Source organism: Carassius carassius, chromosome 40, assembly GCF_963082965.1.
Source record: "Carassius carassius chromosome 40, fCarCar2.1, whole genome shotgun sequence".
In the NCBI taxonomy this organism is placed as follows: domain Eukaryota; kingdom Metazoa; phylum Chordata; class Actinopteri; order Cypriniformes; family Cyprinidae; genus Carassius; species Carassius carassius.
Genome location: NC_081794.1, coordinates 6,789,193 through 6,807,389, shown reverse-complemented (window position 1 = coordinate 6,807,389; position 18,197 = coordinate 6,789,193). Strand labels below are relative to the sequence as shown.

Genomic DNA, 18,197 nt, shown 5'->3' with positions numbered 1-18,197 from the left:
TAGAAATATACAATCCCACAATACTCTTTTAATTATGATAAGAAATTCTGGTTACACTTTATTTTAAGGTGTCCATGTTAACAGTGTACCTTAAACACCTTAAAATAAAGTGTTACCGAATTTCTAAAATCTAAATCATTGAATATCTATATACTTTTACTGTATAATATACATAATCATAGACATAGAATTTCTAAAATCTAAACTATTGAATACCTATATACTTTTTACTCTATAATATACATAGTCTTAATACTTTAATATACTTGTTACATTTTCATCATCCCTTCTCAACACCAACTCCCCTGTTCTCAGAATAGCTCTTGTACAGGAGGATGTGATCATCTCTCAGATTTTGTCTTTGTTTCAACAAAAGTTGTACATCATAACAGAACAACGCATTGATTTCAGTCTGTGTAGCTGTCCAGAGAAATACAATGATATTGACTCAAATGTCTCTTCAGTGAAAGCTAGGTCTGAAGCTTGGCAGATATGTGGATGCTCAGTGAAGCACAAACATTTAATCCCGGTTCATTGTGGGGTTTCAGCCAAAAATGTCTGACTGGCTTGTTATGGTTGTCACTGACATTCACTCCTCATTATATCACAAAACCCTTTTGTGGATTAACAAGGTTTTGGACCGGTAACAAACTCTAAGTTCAGTAAATCATTAAGATATCGCATCTTACCTGAGTCAGAGCTGGTGGATGCTACTGGCATTTTCGTTTTCTTTGAGCGTCTGTCCACGTACAAAATTTGTCAGAGGCCAACTAGAGAAAGAGAGAGAGAGAGTTTCTGTGTGAAAATCACATGGTCAGCCCAAGTATTTACTCCAAATCCACCCTCTCTGCAGAGAGCTGCAATACATTCAGTCCTTGTTAGATTACTAACAAATTGTAGCTCGTTACTGAATACAAATTACATGATAAAAACTGTAGTTAGTGGCATAATTGTCACGATCAGTGAAAGAAACAAGGAGGAAGGATCTAAAATCTAAGATTTTTTTTAATAATCATCTTTAATAAGCAAGATACTCCAATAAGACCAACCAAATATCACTTTCGGCAGTAATGAAAAATAAAAGAAACATAAACATAACATGAAACCAGACTAGAAATGGAATATAACCATTATGGTAATATACTGTACACATTTAAGATAAGGTATTCCGATTACTTTTAGATTACTTTTTATTAGTGCTTTCAAACGATTAATTACGATTAATCCAATCTGAAATAAAAGTTTTTGTTTAAATTAATATATGTTTGTGTACTGTATATATTTATTAAGTATGTAGAAATACACACATATGCATATATATTTAAGAAAAATATGTTATGTTTATATATGAAATATATTTATATATAGAATATAAGATATAATATATACATGCATATGCATGTAAATATTTCCAAAAAATATACTGTATGTGTGTGTATTTATATATACATAATATATAATATACTTTATTATCAACAACACAAAGTGCCAAGGTTTCTCAGGGAGTTTGTGATTTGATAAAAAAGCTTACTATTTCAGTCGTGCAAATGTAAACATTTTTAGAGTAAAAATAATACTTGAACACTAAAAACACTAGACATTAGAAAAACATGAATATGCTAATTATTAAATAATTAAAAGGTCATGGGGACTTGAAATATATCTTTTAGGTCAAAATAATGTGTGAATATGTAATTATGTAATCCATAAAAACACAAGTGTAATCTAATTACAAGCATTTTATAGTCTAATTATAAATGTTTTGACAAAATAATTTTTTTATTCTACATAAAACTATCAAATCATAATTTGAAGCAGAAGGTAACAAGCATTTATTCTAGACTTTCACATAAACATAGTCTCTTGTTCTCTCTTAAGAAAGTTCTATCCTAGTGGGAAAATAAATGTGTGATGCCATGGACAAATTTGGCAACTCTTTCACACTATTTTAGCTCCACACGATGATACATACAAGGTAAAATGGCACTTTATACAGAGGAGTTTAAAGGTGCTATCTTACGGCGTGACACTTCTACACATACAGTGAGTTAAATATAGCTCTCACTGAAGCTGTTACACTCTGACTGTGCACCTCAGCAAGACTTTGCATAACCCAGCTGAAAGTGCGTAAAAGATAGAGAGATTGTGTAAGTGTGTGTGTGTGTGTGTGTGTGTGTGTGTGTGTGTGTGTGTGTGTGTGTGTGTGTGTTATACTCCAATGCTCTTTACCAGTCTCCTAAGCTTATTGTCAAAACCAAACCCTAAGCACAGAAACACGACAGCATTTGAGCATGGAGAACTACTAACATGGTAATACAGAGTTTCTGGAGACCATGAGCAGGGTGTTATATGATAACATCAAAACATAAATAAAAATGTTACCTTTGGTTTACAGGACCACCAAAAACACAAAATCACAGTGTTGCTCTCATGAATAGACGCTATTTTTGTTATCTTTGTGTATTCTTGTAGCTTTATAACATCACGGTTAAACCACTGATGCCACATGGACTATTTTAACAACATCCTTACAACCGTTCTGGGCCATAAAATTTTTCAGTTGCATTGCTGTCTATGCAGGGTCAGAAAGCTCTTGGATTTCATCAAAAAAACGTATTTTTCCTGAAGATGAACAAAGGTTTGGAACGACATGAGGGTGAGTAATTGACAGAATTTTCCTTTTTGGGTGAACTTTCTCTTTAAGACTGAGTGATATACCTCTAAGTTATCTCTGTTACCGTTTCTCTCTCCCTTTAACTTGTCTGTTGTGACATTGGCTTCCCTCAGTGGCAGATGACCCAGCAATCAGCTCCTCCTGCCAGCACAGAAGTCTGAACGCAGCTGTGTGTGTTAGTGACAAGTGAGAGATAAGACACAGGAGTGATAGACAAAATTACATCTCTTAACACAAGAGAAGGATGAGAAAAGCATCTCTTACTTAAAGCAACGAAAGGACCCAAAATACAGGCTTCATCCTGAAGCAATTCTCATCTCAATAAAGACCGGCTCTATTCATTCTTAACAAAGCTCTGTTATCTCTACAAAAATGGTGAGGTCTGTGCCAATAGTGTCACTAAATGAGATTCCTGGTCTTATTGTTCTAGATAGATTCATCAACGTAAATATCTTGCTTAACACAATCTTATGGCAATTCATCACTTTTTTACCTTTTGGCCAATTGGTGGCTATTTCGTATGAATTCCTACAACCTCATTTTCATACAAACTACTTGAGCTCCACTGATGTTAATGTTTAGATATAGGTTATGGTAAAATCTTTTTCCAAAAGTCATAAATCTTCTGTACAAATTCCATCATACGTATTGCATAATAAATCATCACCTCGTAAAATATATTTTCTAAACTAACTAAAACCATAACAAGCATTTTTATTTTACTTAAAATAAACATTAACTGAAAAAACTTTTTAAAAAAAAGTTTTTCTCATTTTCTTGTAGTTTAACTTGATGCATCAAAACTAAAATAATGAATAATGAATTAAAACTATGTATACACATTTAATTTTAAAACAAGGAAAGGTTCCAAACAAACAATTAATTTTAGCTCCGTTTAAGAACACAAATCTAAGAAGCCAAAATTAAAAAAAGGCACAAACCCACAGGTACTGATGAATCTGGGCTAAAAATAGCCCCTCTCAGCTCCCTCAGGTGGGGCTTCTCAGTACTTTAAATGGGGGAATGGTTGTAACCAAGACCATAAGCGCCTCTCACACACACAGCCTCTATATTTTTGCTTTTCTGTTTGGGGCCGGTTCGCAATGGCAACAACAGGGACTGCATTACATAGTAATTACAATCTACACCAAGTAGTGGTTTTTGAGCAAAAGATGTGGGGTACAGTTTCTAATATAAATAAGTCCCTCCTTCCGATAAGCGCAGTCTGCTCTGATTGGCCAACTGAACACTCATCGGAAATGCAACGCCACTTTCCATAATCGCGGGCTTCCTCTGTCAAAATAAATGTAAAGACATTTAATAATGTCCTTAGACTTATCATCAGTTCAAGCCTGAAACAGGAACAGAGTGGCGTGACAGACACAGTGATGAAGCTCGTATGTGTTTGCAGTTCACAAGCAATGGATGGTTAAGACAACTGACTGCACTGTGTGACCCTGTCTCTCTCTCTCTCTCTCTCACACACACACACATACACACGCGTGCATGCGTGTACGCACAAAACTCAGCATTTTAACATTCAATAGCAAATACTTAAACTAATAACAAAACATACTTACAGTAGCTGATTCAGAAGCGTCAGATTGTCGTAGCAAAGTCAGAATTACCTCCTTTCCTAGGTTCACAAAACAGTTGTCCATAAAATGTGTTGCTGTTCTGTTGTAAGTAATCTTAAAGATTCCTAAAAATGCATCTACTTTCAGAAGGCCAAATAAAGTGCTTTTGCTTTCACCTAGATACATACAGCATCTCCATGGCATGGCTGCTTCAACACTAACTGAGGTTACTGAAACAACGCCTTCTTTTTTGCATGAACATTTGGGCAGCATTACGCAAATATTTCCACATAGTGATGTAGACACGTGGGGCGTGTTGAAATGAGCCGTTTCAGGGGGGTGTGGCAGAGTCTTAACTTTGATAAAGAATATCTCTTTGAATTTGAGACTTTAGTCTTTGCAACTTTACAGATCTTCTTTATGCACCAAAAGCTTGTAACACTTCAAAGAGAAAGTAAAAATTCAAATCGCATCAAATGACCCCTTTAAAGATTGGTGTTCCAAAAGTACACTTATTCATAATCACAACTCAGGAAAAAGTTTGTCAAATTTGGGACAAGAAACCAAGATTAATGTTCAAACAGATGCACATCATGACCGTCACATGTAAATCTGTGATAGAAATCAAGAGCTGAAGACTTCCTCGGGTTGGTTTCCCACACCCAGGACAAGAACCAGACTGTGATTCGTTATGAGACCTTTTACCTTATTGTTCCTCACAAAGCACATCCTCACAAAATCCCCAGAACTACAGAGAGACATCTTTTACAGATGTAAGTACACCAAAAATGATCTCAAAAAGACTTATAAATGAATATTAGTCTATTGCTTAACTCTATATCATGTATGTAACCCACTCATTTGACTAGCAAGTCCTAATCGCTTATTGTGTATTTATTTTGAATAATTATGGTATAGTTTATAGGATTATATTCCTGTTGGGTATGTAAGAGTTTGAATTTTTATGCTTTAAACGTTTATATTAATCAGCACTTTGTAAAATGTATTATATTCTTGTTATAGAAATCATGCCCAAATTATACTCTGCAAGATTTCGGTAACATAAGATAAGATAAGATAAGATAAGATAAGATAAGATAAGATAAGATAAGATAAGATAACATGCTCATTTATGTATTAGGAGGAGAAACATAGCAACACCCCAATCTAAGACGATGTCTAATTGGTCAAGACACCATTTGGGATGTGTCCAACACCCCAGTTTAAATAATCAAATTAAGCTTTTAGCCATGCTTTTTGCCTTGTCGGCCTTTGGCCATTGCTTTTAGTCATTGCTTTTTGCATTAGGGCTTTTAGCCATGCTTTTTGCCTGTACATTCTTTGAGCACCGTTCCAGCATGCTCTGGCTTACATGCCAGTAGAACCTCTAAAACTATGAGTGGAAAAGCCACCTAGTCTTGTCAAACTTTACTTTTCTTTCTTTTACTTTAATTTCTTTACTCTCCCATTGAAAGTTTTGTGTTCAGAGTTAAGTTTTGCCACAACGCTTTCTCCGAGTTCACCTCAAGTCTGTAACCGCCTCAAAACTTCAACCAGTCCACAACTCCACATCTTCAGCCAACGCCCAACTATTGACTTCCAAAGACATGACCTCAATGACTACTGAACTTCCAGCCAATCAGCAACCTTGGGAAACCCCTTTCTGCAAAGACTACAACAAGGGAACCCCCTAAACAAGCAATGCAAGCACCTTCAGATCCTAGCTGAACTGGTGCATTGGGAACTTAATGCGAGGGTTAATTAAGTGATTGATGGTTGTACATTTGGATTTCACATTTTCCAACTCATTCATAGCAACATCGCTAACTGTTGGCCTGGCATGCATTATACAGCATTTTTTATCATTTTCACGGATATAGGAATGCAATGTACACTAGATTCACTTTAATATTTAAATTCACATATTTTGTTTATATTTTTATATATTTTTTTACAGTATTTCACCAATATCCTGCTGAAATAAAAGCTTGAAGATTTGACGTTAAAATCTTGAGGGTTTGAGTGTTTGAAAGTGAAGAATTTAAGACTACTAGCTATTTTAAATGCAACTTTATGTGGTTTTATATTAATCAGTATTTGAGGGTATTTTTCTAAAAAATCATACGTTTCCATACAAATCACATTCATACAAACACATTCAGACAAGCACAGATTTCCTACAGTAGTTGTGTTTCATCAATAAGAAACACAGATGACATATATCAAAGAACTGTAGTTTGTAGTTTAGAACACTAATTGTTTTATTTTAGAACAGTAATTTAGAACTTTATTTGATATTTTAAATTTGAACATAAAAAAGCAACATCTTATCAACCAGCATATTGCTGGAAAATTACATAATTTATATACTTTTGAGCAGCCAAATACACAATGACAACAAAGGATTTTCTACTAGCTGCTGTTAGCCAAAGGTAGGGTAGTATATATCAATAATTGTCCGATAATTTATTGTGAATTTTCTCATGACTGGTGCGCAAGTGATTCTGAATTACTCAGATACAGCTGTGTTAAAGATACACAGTTACACACATAAGCTCAATTAGCTTAACCAAAAGCAGTCAGGACAGCAAATGACAGTAGGAGATCAGCACTAACAGCACTGTAGCATTAGCTCTCCGGCTGCGCAGCTGCAGCGATGGTTGCCAGGCAACACACAAAATCCCAAGAGCCTCTACAGTAGGGTATTTGAATGGAGCAAAATAACTAGGAAATTGGAGAGTAAATCTTGTTAATAGTGCTGCTCTGTGTTTAGGGCATGTCATTTAGAAATGTAATTGATGTTCTTTATTATGTTCTTGCGATGTACATTACTCAAGTAAGCGGTTTCAGGACAAACTGTGGTCAGAAGTATTCATGATTTGGCTTTGTGTGTTTACACACAGATAATTAAATAAGCAAATGTTCTTCTTGGGCAGCTGTTGTGCCACCTGGTGTACAATAATGTGCCAGATGAGTGACAGAAAGACTCTTTTCATTGCACATTGATGTGTCACAGTATAGTAATATTCCATCTAAGACGTATATACCATAAATTACCTTATGGCTTAACTCAGTTTTCAAATCAAAACATAAACAATCGAATCAGAAATATGAAACATAGTAGACCTTTTTAGGTCAAAGACGACGTCTTACAATGTCACTTCTTTTTATTGAGTGCACAGATACAACACTGGTTTTCATGGGAACAGTCCCTGGAGCTGCACACAAGGGTAAAGCTGTCACACACAGTGGGTGGAAAAGAAGCAGAGAGGTCATGCCATGTCTTTGAATGAGAGACACAGATATGAACGTGGGAGTTGAAGAGGTGTCGACTTTCCCACACAAAAGCCAGAAAACACGTTAAAAGAATAAGACATCTAGGAGATGAGCTACAACTAGCAATCAGATAAAGATATAAAAATCAAATAATAAGAATAATAAATAATAAGAATAATCACAATAATAAGAATAAATTAAATAGTAATAGTAATATAGTAATAGAAAAACAAATCTGTGGTATTTTAGTATCAAAGTCAAATCATTGTTATTTTAGTATCACTGAAATATTAGTAAGCCTATATATATATATATATATATATATATACATATATATATATAAATATATATATATATATATATACATGGTATCATTCTATACCAGAATGGTAACAAAATTTTGTGACTTTTTTGGCACTTGGTATATGTGAACAAAAAAAATTATAACATTGAGGGCATAAAAAAAATAGTCACACTCATGATCTTCAATCAATGAATGGGAAATGGGGAAAAAAAAATCGAAAATAGTTATATTTGTTTGTGTACAATCTACAAGTCCCTCACAATGCAAAAAAAAATCTAGAAAAAAACTCTAAAACACCTAGAGTGCAAAATCAACACAACAACACTCTGGTACACACTTGTACTTGTGCACACGTACACACACACTAGGGCTGTGCGGTATGGACAAAAAAAACATCACGATATTTTGATCAATTTTGCGATTTCGATTTTAATCATGATTTTGACACACACAGGCATGCTTTACAGTCATAAATGCATTCAGTATAAATTTGAAACATATTTCCAAAAGAAAACCATTGAGAGCTTTATCAAAAAGTTGTAACGTCTCTAGAACAGACTTAAGTCAAAATAATCACTAAGTAAAGATTTCAAACAAAATCTAGACATATGGCAAAAAATTACAATAAAAAAATAAAACAAAAAACCCTTGTTCAGGGATGGTTTTTTGGGTTTTTTTGCCATGCATTGGTCATAAGCTCACTGTAGTGGTGCCTGTAGTGGTGTTATGTTTTGCCCAATATATTTATTGCCCAAGGTTCACACTAGAGGTCTTCACGGGTCCACTTGGATCCGAAAACCCGAGGTCCGACCCGAGACCCGAGCGGGTTCGGGTCCAAAACTCCAACGAGTACCTCGGACACGGGTCGGATTCGGTATTAGTGGTCTCGGGTAATTTAAAATAAATATGCCTTTTCCAAATGGACCCGAGAAGACCCGAATTCTTTTAAACTATGTTGGGCATTTAACAAAATTGCATTATTTAAAACAACTATGACACCGTTCTCTCATTTTTTCTAAGTGTGAGAGCAAATCAGCGCTTCTACGTGCAACGGGCTATAAGCACGGTTGCCTCGCAACGCATTTATTTACTCAGTTCCACATTAACCAACCCCCCTCCCTTTGCCAAGAACTAGTGCGCCATCATGTGGATGGATGTTTGACTAAATGCAAGTACCGGTATTTGAATTGTCGTTAAGCCAGGCCTGTCAATCAATTTGAAAAATACGCGACACTGTCAGAAAAGCATGGAGGCGATAACAGACATTGCGAAAAAGGTGAGGGAAAACGAATATGTAGAACAGAAACATCCAGGGTCGTCATCGGTGTTTAGTCAAAATCAATGACTGGGAGACTTTGTATATTTTATTGAAAATCTGTTATTCTGTAATCTGAAAAGTTATATTTGAGAAACAGCCATCGGTAAATTTTATCCTGTGGTGGTTCTAATGTTAATCATCGTATGGTCCGGTAAATAACATTATGCCAACTTTTAAAGGACGTAATGGGTTACATGTGTGATTGACATTTCAGCACTTCAGCGCGTAGGCTACTCCTACTGCCGCGTCTATGTTAAGTGCATTTTTGAGAAACGCATGGTTGCAGGCTGTGCACATGTAAATGCCGTTTACGTTCGGGTCCAGTCGGGTTCTAAAGGAAATGCCGTCAGGTCGGGTCGGACTCGGGTCTAATTTTATCGGGTCTGTCTCGGGTCGGGTTTTTCTTTAAAAATAAATAATGTATGCATGTCGGGTTCGGGTAAGTAGTGATTCGGGTCGATTCGGGTCGGGTACAGTTTTTAGGACCCGAGAAGACCTCTAGTTCACACGTACTCCGTCTGCAGTGCGTATACAGTAAGTTATGTGTACGCGGTTCAGAAGCAGCATCGATAGCGCATTATTGTAACGTGGAAGCACATTAAAATAATGCACGAGCGTGAATCTATCCGTTCGCACACAGATTCGATTGCTCTGTTAACAAAACCAGACGCGCGTGCTCAGATCATAGACTGTATAAGGCTCAGATACACGCTGCCTTACAACATATCTCCTCTCGCTCAACCGGTTTCCTGTGCACTCACAACTCTCTGTGCTCATGCGCAAGATATTAAATCTTTTCGCACCTTTCTATTTATAACCTTTTCTATTCTCATCTTTTACCGCGTGCAGTGTGAACGTTCTGTTCCGTTATCATGGGCTCGAAAAAAAAGGCTACGCATCACAGACAGAGTGTGTGAACCTGGAGTTAAGCATATACCCAGTCTGCTCTGTTCTCGCGCTCCACTTAGGTGCGCTGCATCCTGATTGGTTCAGATAACATACTGCGGGAGGTCGGGGCTGCTGCAGATAACATACTGTGGTGACTGTAAACTATGTGCAACTATGTAAAATAAAATCAATAATTTGACTACAATGCAGTAAAAAAGTGAACAGCAAGGAAGAGGTTACACTCTAAAACATCAAGTGTAAAACGGATAGAATCACCCACACACACTTTCTTACACACACTCACAGACACACACATACAGAATTATACATACTCTGAACTGGTATGGCTATAACTATATAGGCAAGGCAAGGCAAGTTTATTTACATAGCACATTTCATACATAATGGTAATTGAAAGTGCTTTACATAAAAGAAAAGAAAATAATAATAGAATAATCACTACAATAAAACAAAAAATTGAAAAAAAATTGAAAATGATTTAAGAATTGATTTAAGAGGTTTTAAATGAGTTTAAATCAGTTAAGAATAGAAAATGATTATACATTAAATACAGTGCAATCAGCTCGGACATCGCACAGTGCTCATTCAGTAAATGCACAGCTAAACAGATGAATTTTGTGTCTGCAATTAAACAGCGAGCGGCATGATAACTAAAAGCAGACTCCCCTTGTTTAGTGTGAACCCTTGCTATGTTTATGTTCTAGTTAACTAATAATAATAATAACTATAGACAAAACCTTTGACGTTCGTTAAGACAAACTTTAGGTTTTTTAGGAAAAAAAATCCATCAATTGAAACTTTGTACTAAGCATCGTGCAGTACAGCTGCATTTTTGCCATTTACAACAGCTCATCATTTTCTAACCACTTGTGAAGTGAAAACAACTAAAATATAATAAAAGCTCATAAAACCAGTGTGATAAAAAGAATCTGACAAAGTCTTCATAATAGGTTACGTCATTCGGAGTTAGCCAACTGCAAAAAATATAGGCCTATTATATCAATCTATACTCAGTATAGCATGATTTTCCTTTAAAAATAACCTAAACACTTTACCTATGCAAGGTATGGTAATTTACGGTGATGGAATCAGACAGTAAAGCACATATTTAAATGGTAGCCTACTGAATAATTTCCTTTTTCTAGAAACGTTAGTCTTCTTCAAAAATAAAATCTAATATTATCATGGTACCAGAAAAGCCAATGTAATAGCCTACCACGGTATTTTTGTGCGAGCATCTTAGATAAGCACTAATATTAGTAAAATAAGACTGAAATTCAGTCCAAATCAAACTAACGTTACTTGTTTGTCGGGTCGCGTCGCGTCGCATTGCATCGCGTCGCTCGCAGAAAGGGCTGTTATGAGCTGTTTAGCTTTCATCTGTCATGAACGTATTTGACTCACCTGTGATGTCTGTCAGGGAGAAATAAACCAGCAGTGCACGTCTTTCACTTTTTGGAGACGGTGGTCATGATGCTGGTCGCTGAATTAACGCGTAACGTTATAATCCATCTGCTCTCGAACCGTTAATAAATTTAATAAATTCACGTCTTATTTACCGCAAACACACCTGATAACACAGCAACCAGTGAAATAGACAGCAAAATTATCAGAACAGAACACTGTTAACTAGATAATCTACTCAGTTATTATCTCATCACCTGATGACTAAACGAAGATTTAAACAATCTGTGTAACGTTAACCGCTTTACATCACGTCTCTACCGGCGGCGATGCGCTTTTGTTGTATTTAGAGGCTGTGAGTCTTAAAGGGGCAGCACACTCCACGCCTCTCAGCGGACCCCACCACATCACCTCTTCTACCCAGTCTCAAATCACTCAGACCTTTACGGCTTTAAAAGCAATTCACCATATACCGCAGTCTCTGTCTTTTCCCCATACTATTACATTATATTTATTCTATTAATAACAACTCTAACCAACAGCAAGTTTGGTTCTTTTTCCAAAAGTATACTCTTGAGGCGGTAGGCTTCTTGAAATAAAACCATATATTACCATATATGTCCAAATATATGATCATAGCATGGAAGATTTTTAGTCCTGGACTATTTTTATTTATAGAACTTTCGTCCTCATTTACAAGATAGCTACGAAAATCAATAGAAGTATTAATAAAAATATGTTTTATTTTGAAATGTTATATGATGTATCTGCGCACAGTAGGCTATAGCATTGTATTACATGGTACTTTAAAGTACATTAAAGAAAACCTATACAAATTATATATATATATATATATGTTTGTTTGTTTGTTTTTGTTCGGTGCAATATGAATAGTATAGCTAATTATATATATTATTTTTATTATTTATTATATAACAATAAAAAACTAAAGGTTTCAAACTGTGATTCATGAAATAATGAAGATGGCCAAATATTTCAAATATAAAAAATATTGTTGATTTCCCCCATCTAGTGGTCTACATATGCACTAGTTCAGACACAGTCTCACTTTATTTAAGAAGAGGTATTTAAGAAAGAAGAAAAAAAAACATGTAAGATGTATAAATGAAGACAGGAATCAAGAGTTCAACATCCAGTAATTTTTTATTATTGTCAATTTTGTCATTGAATATTAAATTATTTACAATTGTCTTTCACAAAGCATAAATCAACTCATAAGAGAAAGAGAGAGAAGGAAGAAAAGAAAGAGGCTGATAGAGATGTATAGATCATGAGGTGTTTTTGGAGCCTCATTTTGATGAGGGTTTGGCTTATGCTGGTTTCTGCTGTTCGGTAAACTCATTTATTATCATAGAGATTAATGAATGAAGAAAGCCACTGCACCAGCCACAGAGAGGAGTCACGTCACCATAACAAGTCTTTTACACTGCACAGAAACAAAAAATAACAATTATAATAATTTGAATATCTCCACCAGGGGTTTGTCCGATTCTCTCTCGACTGACATTTGTATCTATGTGACTAAATATAACATGCAATGATACAAAACTTCAGAAACAAAGATATTGCAGTATGTTCTCTCACTGCTCACCGGGGCCTGACGTCCTGTTCATTTTCACCGAACAACAGTTCAGCCACGGCTTCCTCAGCGGTGGATCGCTTCCCATATCTGAATAAAGAGAAGATGATTTAAGTCTGTAGCACGTTACATGCTTAGTGTTTGTTAATTTCAGTATGAGCAATAGTATTAATGATGCTGGCTTGAACAAACAGCACCAAAAAGAATTACAATGCAACTTCCTGATTTAACTAAAAGAAACTGATCTTCCATATAATTGTACATCAATTCACAAATATAAGGAAATCAACAAGAAACAAACCCAAAATAACACATGATCGTCGTTTAATTGTGGCCTGTTAAGGTTAAACTTGTTGCAGAAAATATCAGGGTACATCTCTAGAATGCATCATCAGAGACGTAACCAGACATGTTAATCCCACTTAATAACAATCTATCTTAAGGCACAGCACAATAATGAGGGGTTTCATACAGGTTGAAGGATATCTGGCAACTCAGCCCACCCCTCGCAAACATGTGAGTGTTCGGGTAAAACCAAAGCAATGCACAATTTGGTAAAATCATTAACACACACTAAAGTGATTTTGTTTAAACTGTAAACTAGATTGAGTTCATTCGCCTGCATGGGAACCTTTTTGCATTGCTCACTGGGACTAAATGTAAATCAATTCAATTTATTTGTTTAGGGCTTCATAAAAGCAGCTTACAAATTAAAAAGCCTTATAAACAATTCTAATTTAATTAATTTAAAGTTGTTTTTTGTTTGTTTTTAGTTATTTTAGTACATAAACTAAAAGAAAATTAATGTTCCCTTGGCAACTAGCTGTAATAAAATATATTTATTTGTCTCTAAAATATAAAATATAAAAAAAAGAAAAAGAAAAAAAATGCAACACAGTGGTTCAGTAAATTACATCAATATGAGATGTGCTAGAAATAGTGCTATTAGTATAGCCATCATACTCTCCATTATCATCTGAGAATCATGTTTCAAGAATCATCTGAATGGGCTTCAATCATAAAACATGAGCAGAACAAATTTGTGTATAAATTGTTTGTAAAACCATTCTTACATGTTTTGTCACATTCAGTCTAGTGTGGTCATTTATGCAAGATACTTTTACAAACAATTTACACAGAAATACATTCTACTGACTTAATAAGTATTAATAACTTACAATAATGAGACACGAACAAACATTATTTATCTAGGTTAATGTTAATTTACACATACTATTTTTCAATGTTTAATGTTATATTATATATTTAATAGATTAACTAATGTTAATTTATAATGTAACTTCAAATGTACATATTTAGAATTTATTATCAATCTACATTAACCAATGCTGTAAACGGTTTGTTTATTAATAATTCATGATGACTAATGTATTAAATAATGTGTTGCCAAACATAATAATTAAATAATAAATTATGTAACATTAGGCCTTCTTTGAATATCTGCTGAATTTCAAGACGCAGGGCTGTGTTATTACGAAAAGTTATTATTAAGTAATCAGTGCTACTATTGGCCTCTAATACTGATTTATCTTACACAATCAGCCTCACCTCTGTCGTGTGATGAGGTTGATGTAGTGTCTTAGAGCCGTGTGGTAGTTGGCCATCTCCTCTGGACCCACATCTCCCGCTGGAGGTTCTGGTTTGGGCGGGTAAGCTTCAGCCAGGCTGCTGAGACACACGATGACACACAGCACAAGAGCCAGCGGCACAGTCCAAGATCTCAGTGCACTCGCCATCTGATTACACACAAACAAAAAACCTTTGGGATTCATACATGTAGATTGTACTTTTGATTCAGATGGACTTGAAGAACAAATGCCAAAGTCTACAGAACCTTTAAACCAATTAATAGACGGTAAACTCAATGCTAAACAGTTCTGTCAAGTTCACTTGATGCACTTTGTTATGGAGCTATCCTTGGTTCTGAATCCAATGTCATTATGTTGAAGTTATCATCTACTAAAGGCTATTTGCTTTAAAGAGTGAAAAAAGCGGAATGCTACTTACTCTGCAGTAGACGTTCAGGCCCAGAAGGATTGTATAGAGCTGATGTTGGCTGTTGGCGTTGATCTGCTCCTCTCTCACCAGACCAGGATGCTTTTATAGCTTGTGAGACCCCAGAGGGAGGTCCAAACCCCACCCAGCATTTACACACAACCAGAGTGTTAATGATAAACTAATGAGTCACTGGCACAAGCCATCCAGCCATATGATCACAATGGTACTCTGAAGATTAACAAGACTACTGCAAAATATGGATTAAAAATTGAATGGACAGAGAGTGCAGACAACAGTTTTATAGTATAGTCAATTTAACACTGCTAAATAATTCAGCAAAGGTAAATACTGATTATCATTGTAATGGACACTGGTTAAGCACAACACATTAAGCACAATACAGCACAGCCTTAAGTGCGTTATTGTTAATATAACATGCTTGGAAAATAATAAACAAACTACTAATACAAAATTTCATTCAAACTGATTGGTTCAGCTGTGTTTTAAGACACAAATCAGTTGAATTTTACAATAATGTAGGCTTTTTGCTATGGAAACAAAAATTTTACTACAATTTCAATACTTGTTTATTCTGATTATTACTAGAAATTAGTGCTGTCGAACGATTAATTGTGATTAATCGCATCCAAAATAAAAGTTTTTGTTTACATAATATAATGTTTGTGTACTGTGTATATTTATTATGTATATATAAACACACACACATACGGTATATATATAATGAAAATATTTACATGTATATACATTTATTTATTTACAGTATATTTTTATATTTTATAGTATATATACCATACCTTTTTCATGCACCAATTCATATTCTGTGAAGGAAAATGGCTCTTTGAGGACCTTACTGTCTTAATTTTCAAATATAACGTCTCTTCAAAATAAAACACATTTCCCGGAGCTTTTAGTAATCAGATTAATTCATTAGCCTACTCAACTTACTTATTTGAAAGATGTAGGCCTAGGCCTATTTTCATGTTGTGTCAGATGAATGATCAACACCTAGACCTTCGACAAGTTCAATACAGCGACCATTGAAAGATTTCTGAAAGAAGGGAATATGTACTGCAAATAAGATTTATAAATCGCATTGGATTGAATAAAATAGCAAAAGTAAAACGCTTGTAAACCTGCTAGAGGACTAAGTGCGAGCAACATGTAATGAGTGTATGTGGCTTGACCCCGGATTGCGTCCGACAAAGTAAAATTCCAATCTTTGTACACTATTGCCTTAGACATTAAACGAGTTGTACAAATGAAGTGATAAGCCAGATTGTTTGGATAAATACCTGATCTTTTGTGTGTGAACGTGTCCTGTCGCACTAAGACACAACTGCTATGATGGGGCTTTTGATTAAAAGAATTTCTCTCAAATCTATAAATGATAGTCATACATTTAGAAGAAAGAATCAGGAAGAAAATGAGAGCTGGAAATGTTAATTATACCTCATTGATTGATTACTAATGAAGACAGTGGTGGTTAATCAATACATGGATCAGTTAACTAGCCAGTGGAATTAATCTTCGAGTGTTTTTAATGAGACTCAAGTGTTCTAGCGTAATTGTTGGGAATTTGGGAAATGTAATAATAGACAATGCAAATAGCAGCCTATGGAGGAACAGACAAATCAACACAATCTCATGGCAGTTTGAAACTTGTACTTTTTGGTGAATTGGTGGCTAATTTATATGAATTTGTACAATCTCATTTGTCGGTTTTCTTATTATCTGCTTTCACCCCTGTGACGGTTATGTTGCGACCTAGAATTATTATTTATAAGTATTATTTTATCATTTCATAATTTCCTAGAATAGGGATATGTTTAGAATTATGTAAGGGGAATCACTATAATTTCATTGTAATTGAGTTCGATAAATATTCTGGATATTATTCTGATTTATGTTACTGAGAGGTGAAAGTTCAGTTACGATGATGTGATAGGCCAGCACGGACGAAAAAAAAAGGAATGTAGGCTATAGCGCGGCTGATATAAGATGTTGTGTTGCTTCGTTTAAAAAAGATAGTTTCATCAGAACTGGCTAAATAAAGTTGCAAAAAAAAGGAAGACGGAGTCTGTTTTAAGTGTGCAACAGTTATGTTTACGAAATCCCAGATTGTGTTCCTGTGAGATCTGTCTGGACAAATCCCAAATTTGTCTTGGTAATTGATAACTATTTTAAGTTTTGGGTGAATTGGTGGATAATTTGTAGGACTTGCTTACCCCACTGACGATTAGGACCACCATGCTTATGTTTTTCTAAAATGGCACAATTTCATACAACCACATCATACAAATTCATTTGAAATCACCACCTTGTTAAATTTTGTGATCATTTGTGATCGGTTGGAGTTAAAAAATATATATAAATATAATTTTTTTTAACTCACTGCTATGATTAAATTTTTTTTTTTAATCAACTTTAAATCAACCCGGAAATTAGTATCACCTTGGTTTCCTCTTCAAAACCTAATAAAATTTTGCTCTGTGAACAGCAAAAGTTTATGATTCTTACATGTTTTGTTCATCATGATAATGTATACAGTTTTATACATTTTGAAGCCTAAATTCGAAGTAAATTTTCACAGTAATTAATCAAAGTGCGTAATTCTTTCTATGGATTCATATGAAAATGCCACCTCATAAAATAGTTAGATTTTCCTGATAAATCAGGTTGTATAGTTGTATTTAGAGGTACGTGGGCAATTTGCTCTGAGCTCCCATAAATGCAAGAATAGATTAAAGTATAAATCCTTTAGTCATGGCCGCTAATAAAAGGCATAATAGACAACAGATTATATAAATGTCAGTGGTCTTCTGCACATAGCTGTTTTTCTTGTGGACATTTCCTTTATCAAATATAAATATGATCAGCCTACAATATGCAAGAACTCATCTGCTGGTACAAATCACTCATTTCTATGTTTATATTACGCATACAGTTTACAGGAACATTTACTGAGGCTTCTGTTGAACAATTTTTAGGATTGTCTCTGTGGCTGGAGTCACTCGCTCCTGGTCGCTCAACCTGTGCAACCATAAAAGTCAATGAGGAGACACAACACACAGTATACTGATACTCACACTTCAGCT

General features: G+C 34.9%; 2 protein-coding genes across 3 annotated transcripts in view; both read right to left on the bottom strand.

Moving 5' to 3' along the window:
* mpp2b (MAGUK p55 scaffold protein 2b) overlaps nucleotides 1-11,830 on the bottom strand; it is a 63,789-nt gene extending 51,959 nt beyond the window's left edge. Inside the window, exons 1-3 of one of the 2 annotated variants that reach the window (XM_059531897.1) lie at nucleotides 11,720-11,830; nucleotides 11,463-11,628; nucleotides 690-770 (exon numbers count right to left, since the gene is read on the bottom strand). In XM_059531897.1, the coding sequence (XP_059387880.1) occupies nucleotides 690-720 (31 nt within the window). In that variant the 5' untranslated portion in view covers nucleotides 721-770; nucleotides 11,463-11,628; nucleotides 11,720-11,830. Of the gene's footprint in view, nucleotides 1-689; nucleotides 771-11,462 lie in introns of both variants that reach the window. The other variant, XM_059531896.1, reaches the window with a different exon arrangement.
* A 777-nt stretch (nucleotides 11,831-12,607) lies between these two features.
* LOC132122604 (peptide Y-like) lies at nucleotides 12,608-15,240 on the bottom strand. Its single transcript, XM_059532982.1, has 4 exons — nucleotides 15,091-15,240; nucleotides 14,632-14,819; nucleotides 13,075-13,152; nucleotides 12,608-12,909 (listed from the first exon to the last, which is right to left on the bottom strand). Exons 2-4 carry the CDS (start codon nucleotides 14,817-14,819, stop codon nucleotides 12,888-12,890), a joined length of 288 nt encoding a protein of 95 aa, XP_059388965.1. The 5' UTR covers nucleotides 15,091-15,240; the 3' UTR covers nucleotides 12,608-12,887.
* Between the last annotated feature and the right edge of the window lie 2,957 nt (nucleotides 15,241-18,197).

Coding starts and splice junctions, on each gene's coding strand:
- LOC132122604 (XM_059532982.1), bottom strand. CDS start 14,819: ATGGCGAGTGCACTGAGATCTTGGACTGTGCCGCTGGCTCTTGTGCTG. Junction 13,153..14,631: donor AACCTCATCACACGACAGAG/GTGAGGCTGATT, acceptor CTCTTTATTCAG/ATATGGGAAGCGATCCACCG. Junction 12,910..13,074: donor GAACAGGACGTCAGGCCCCG/GTGAGCAGTGAG, acceptor GTTTCTGTGCAG/TGTAAAAGACTTGTTATGGT.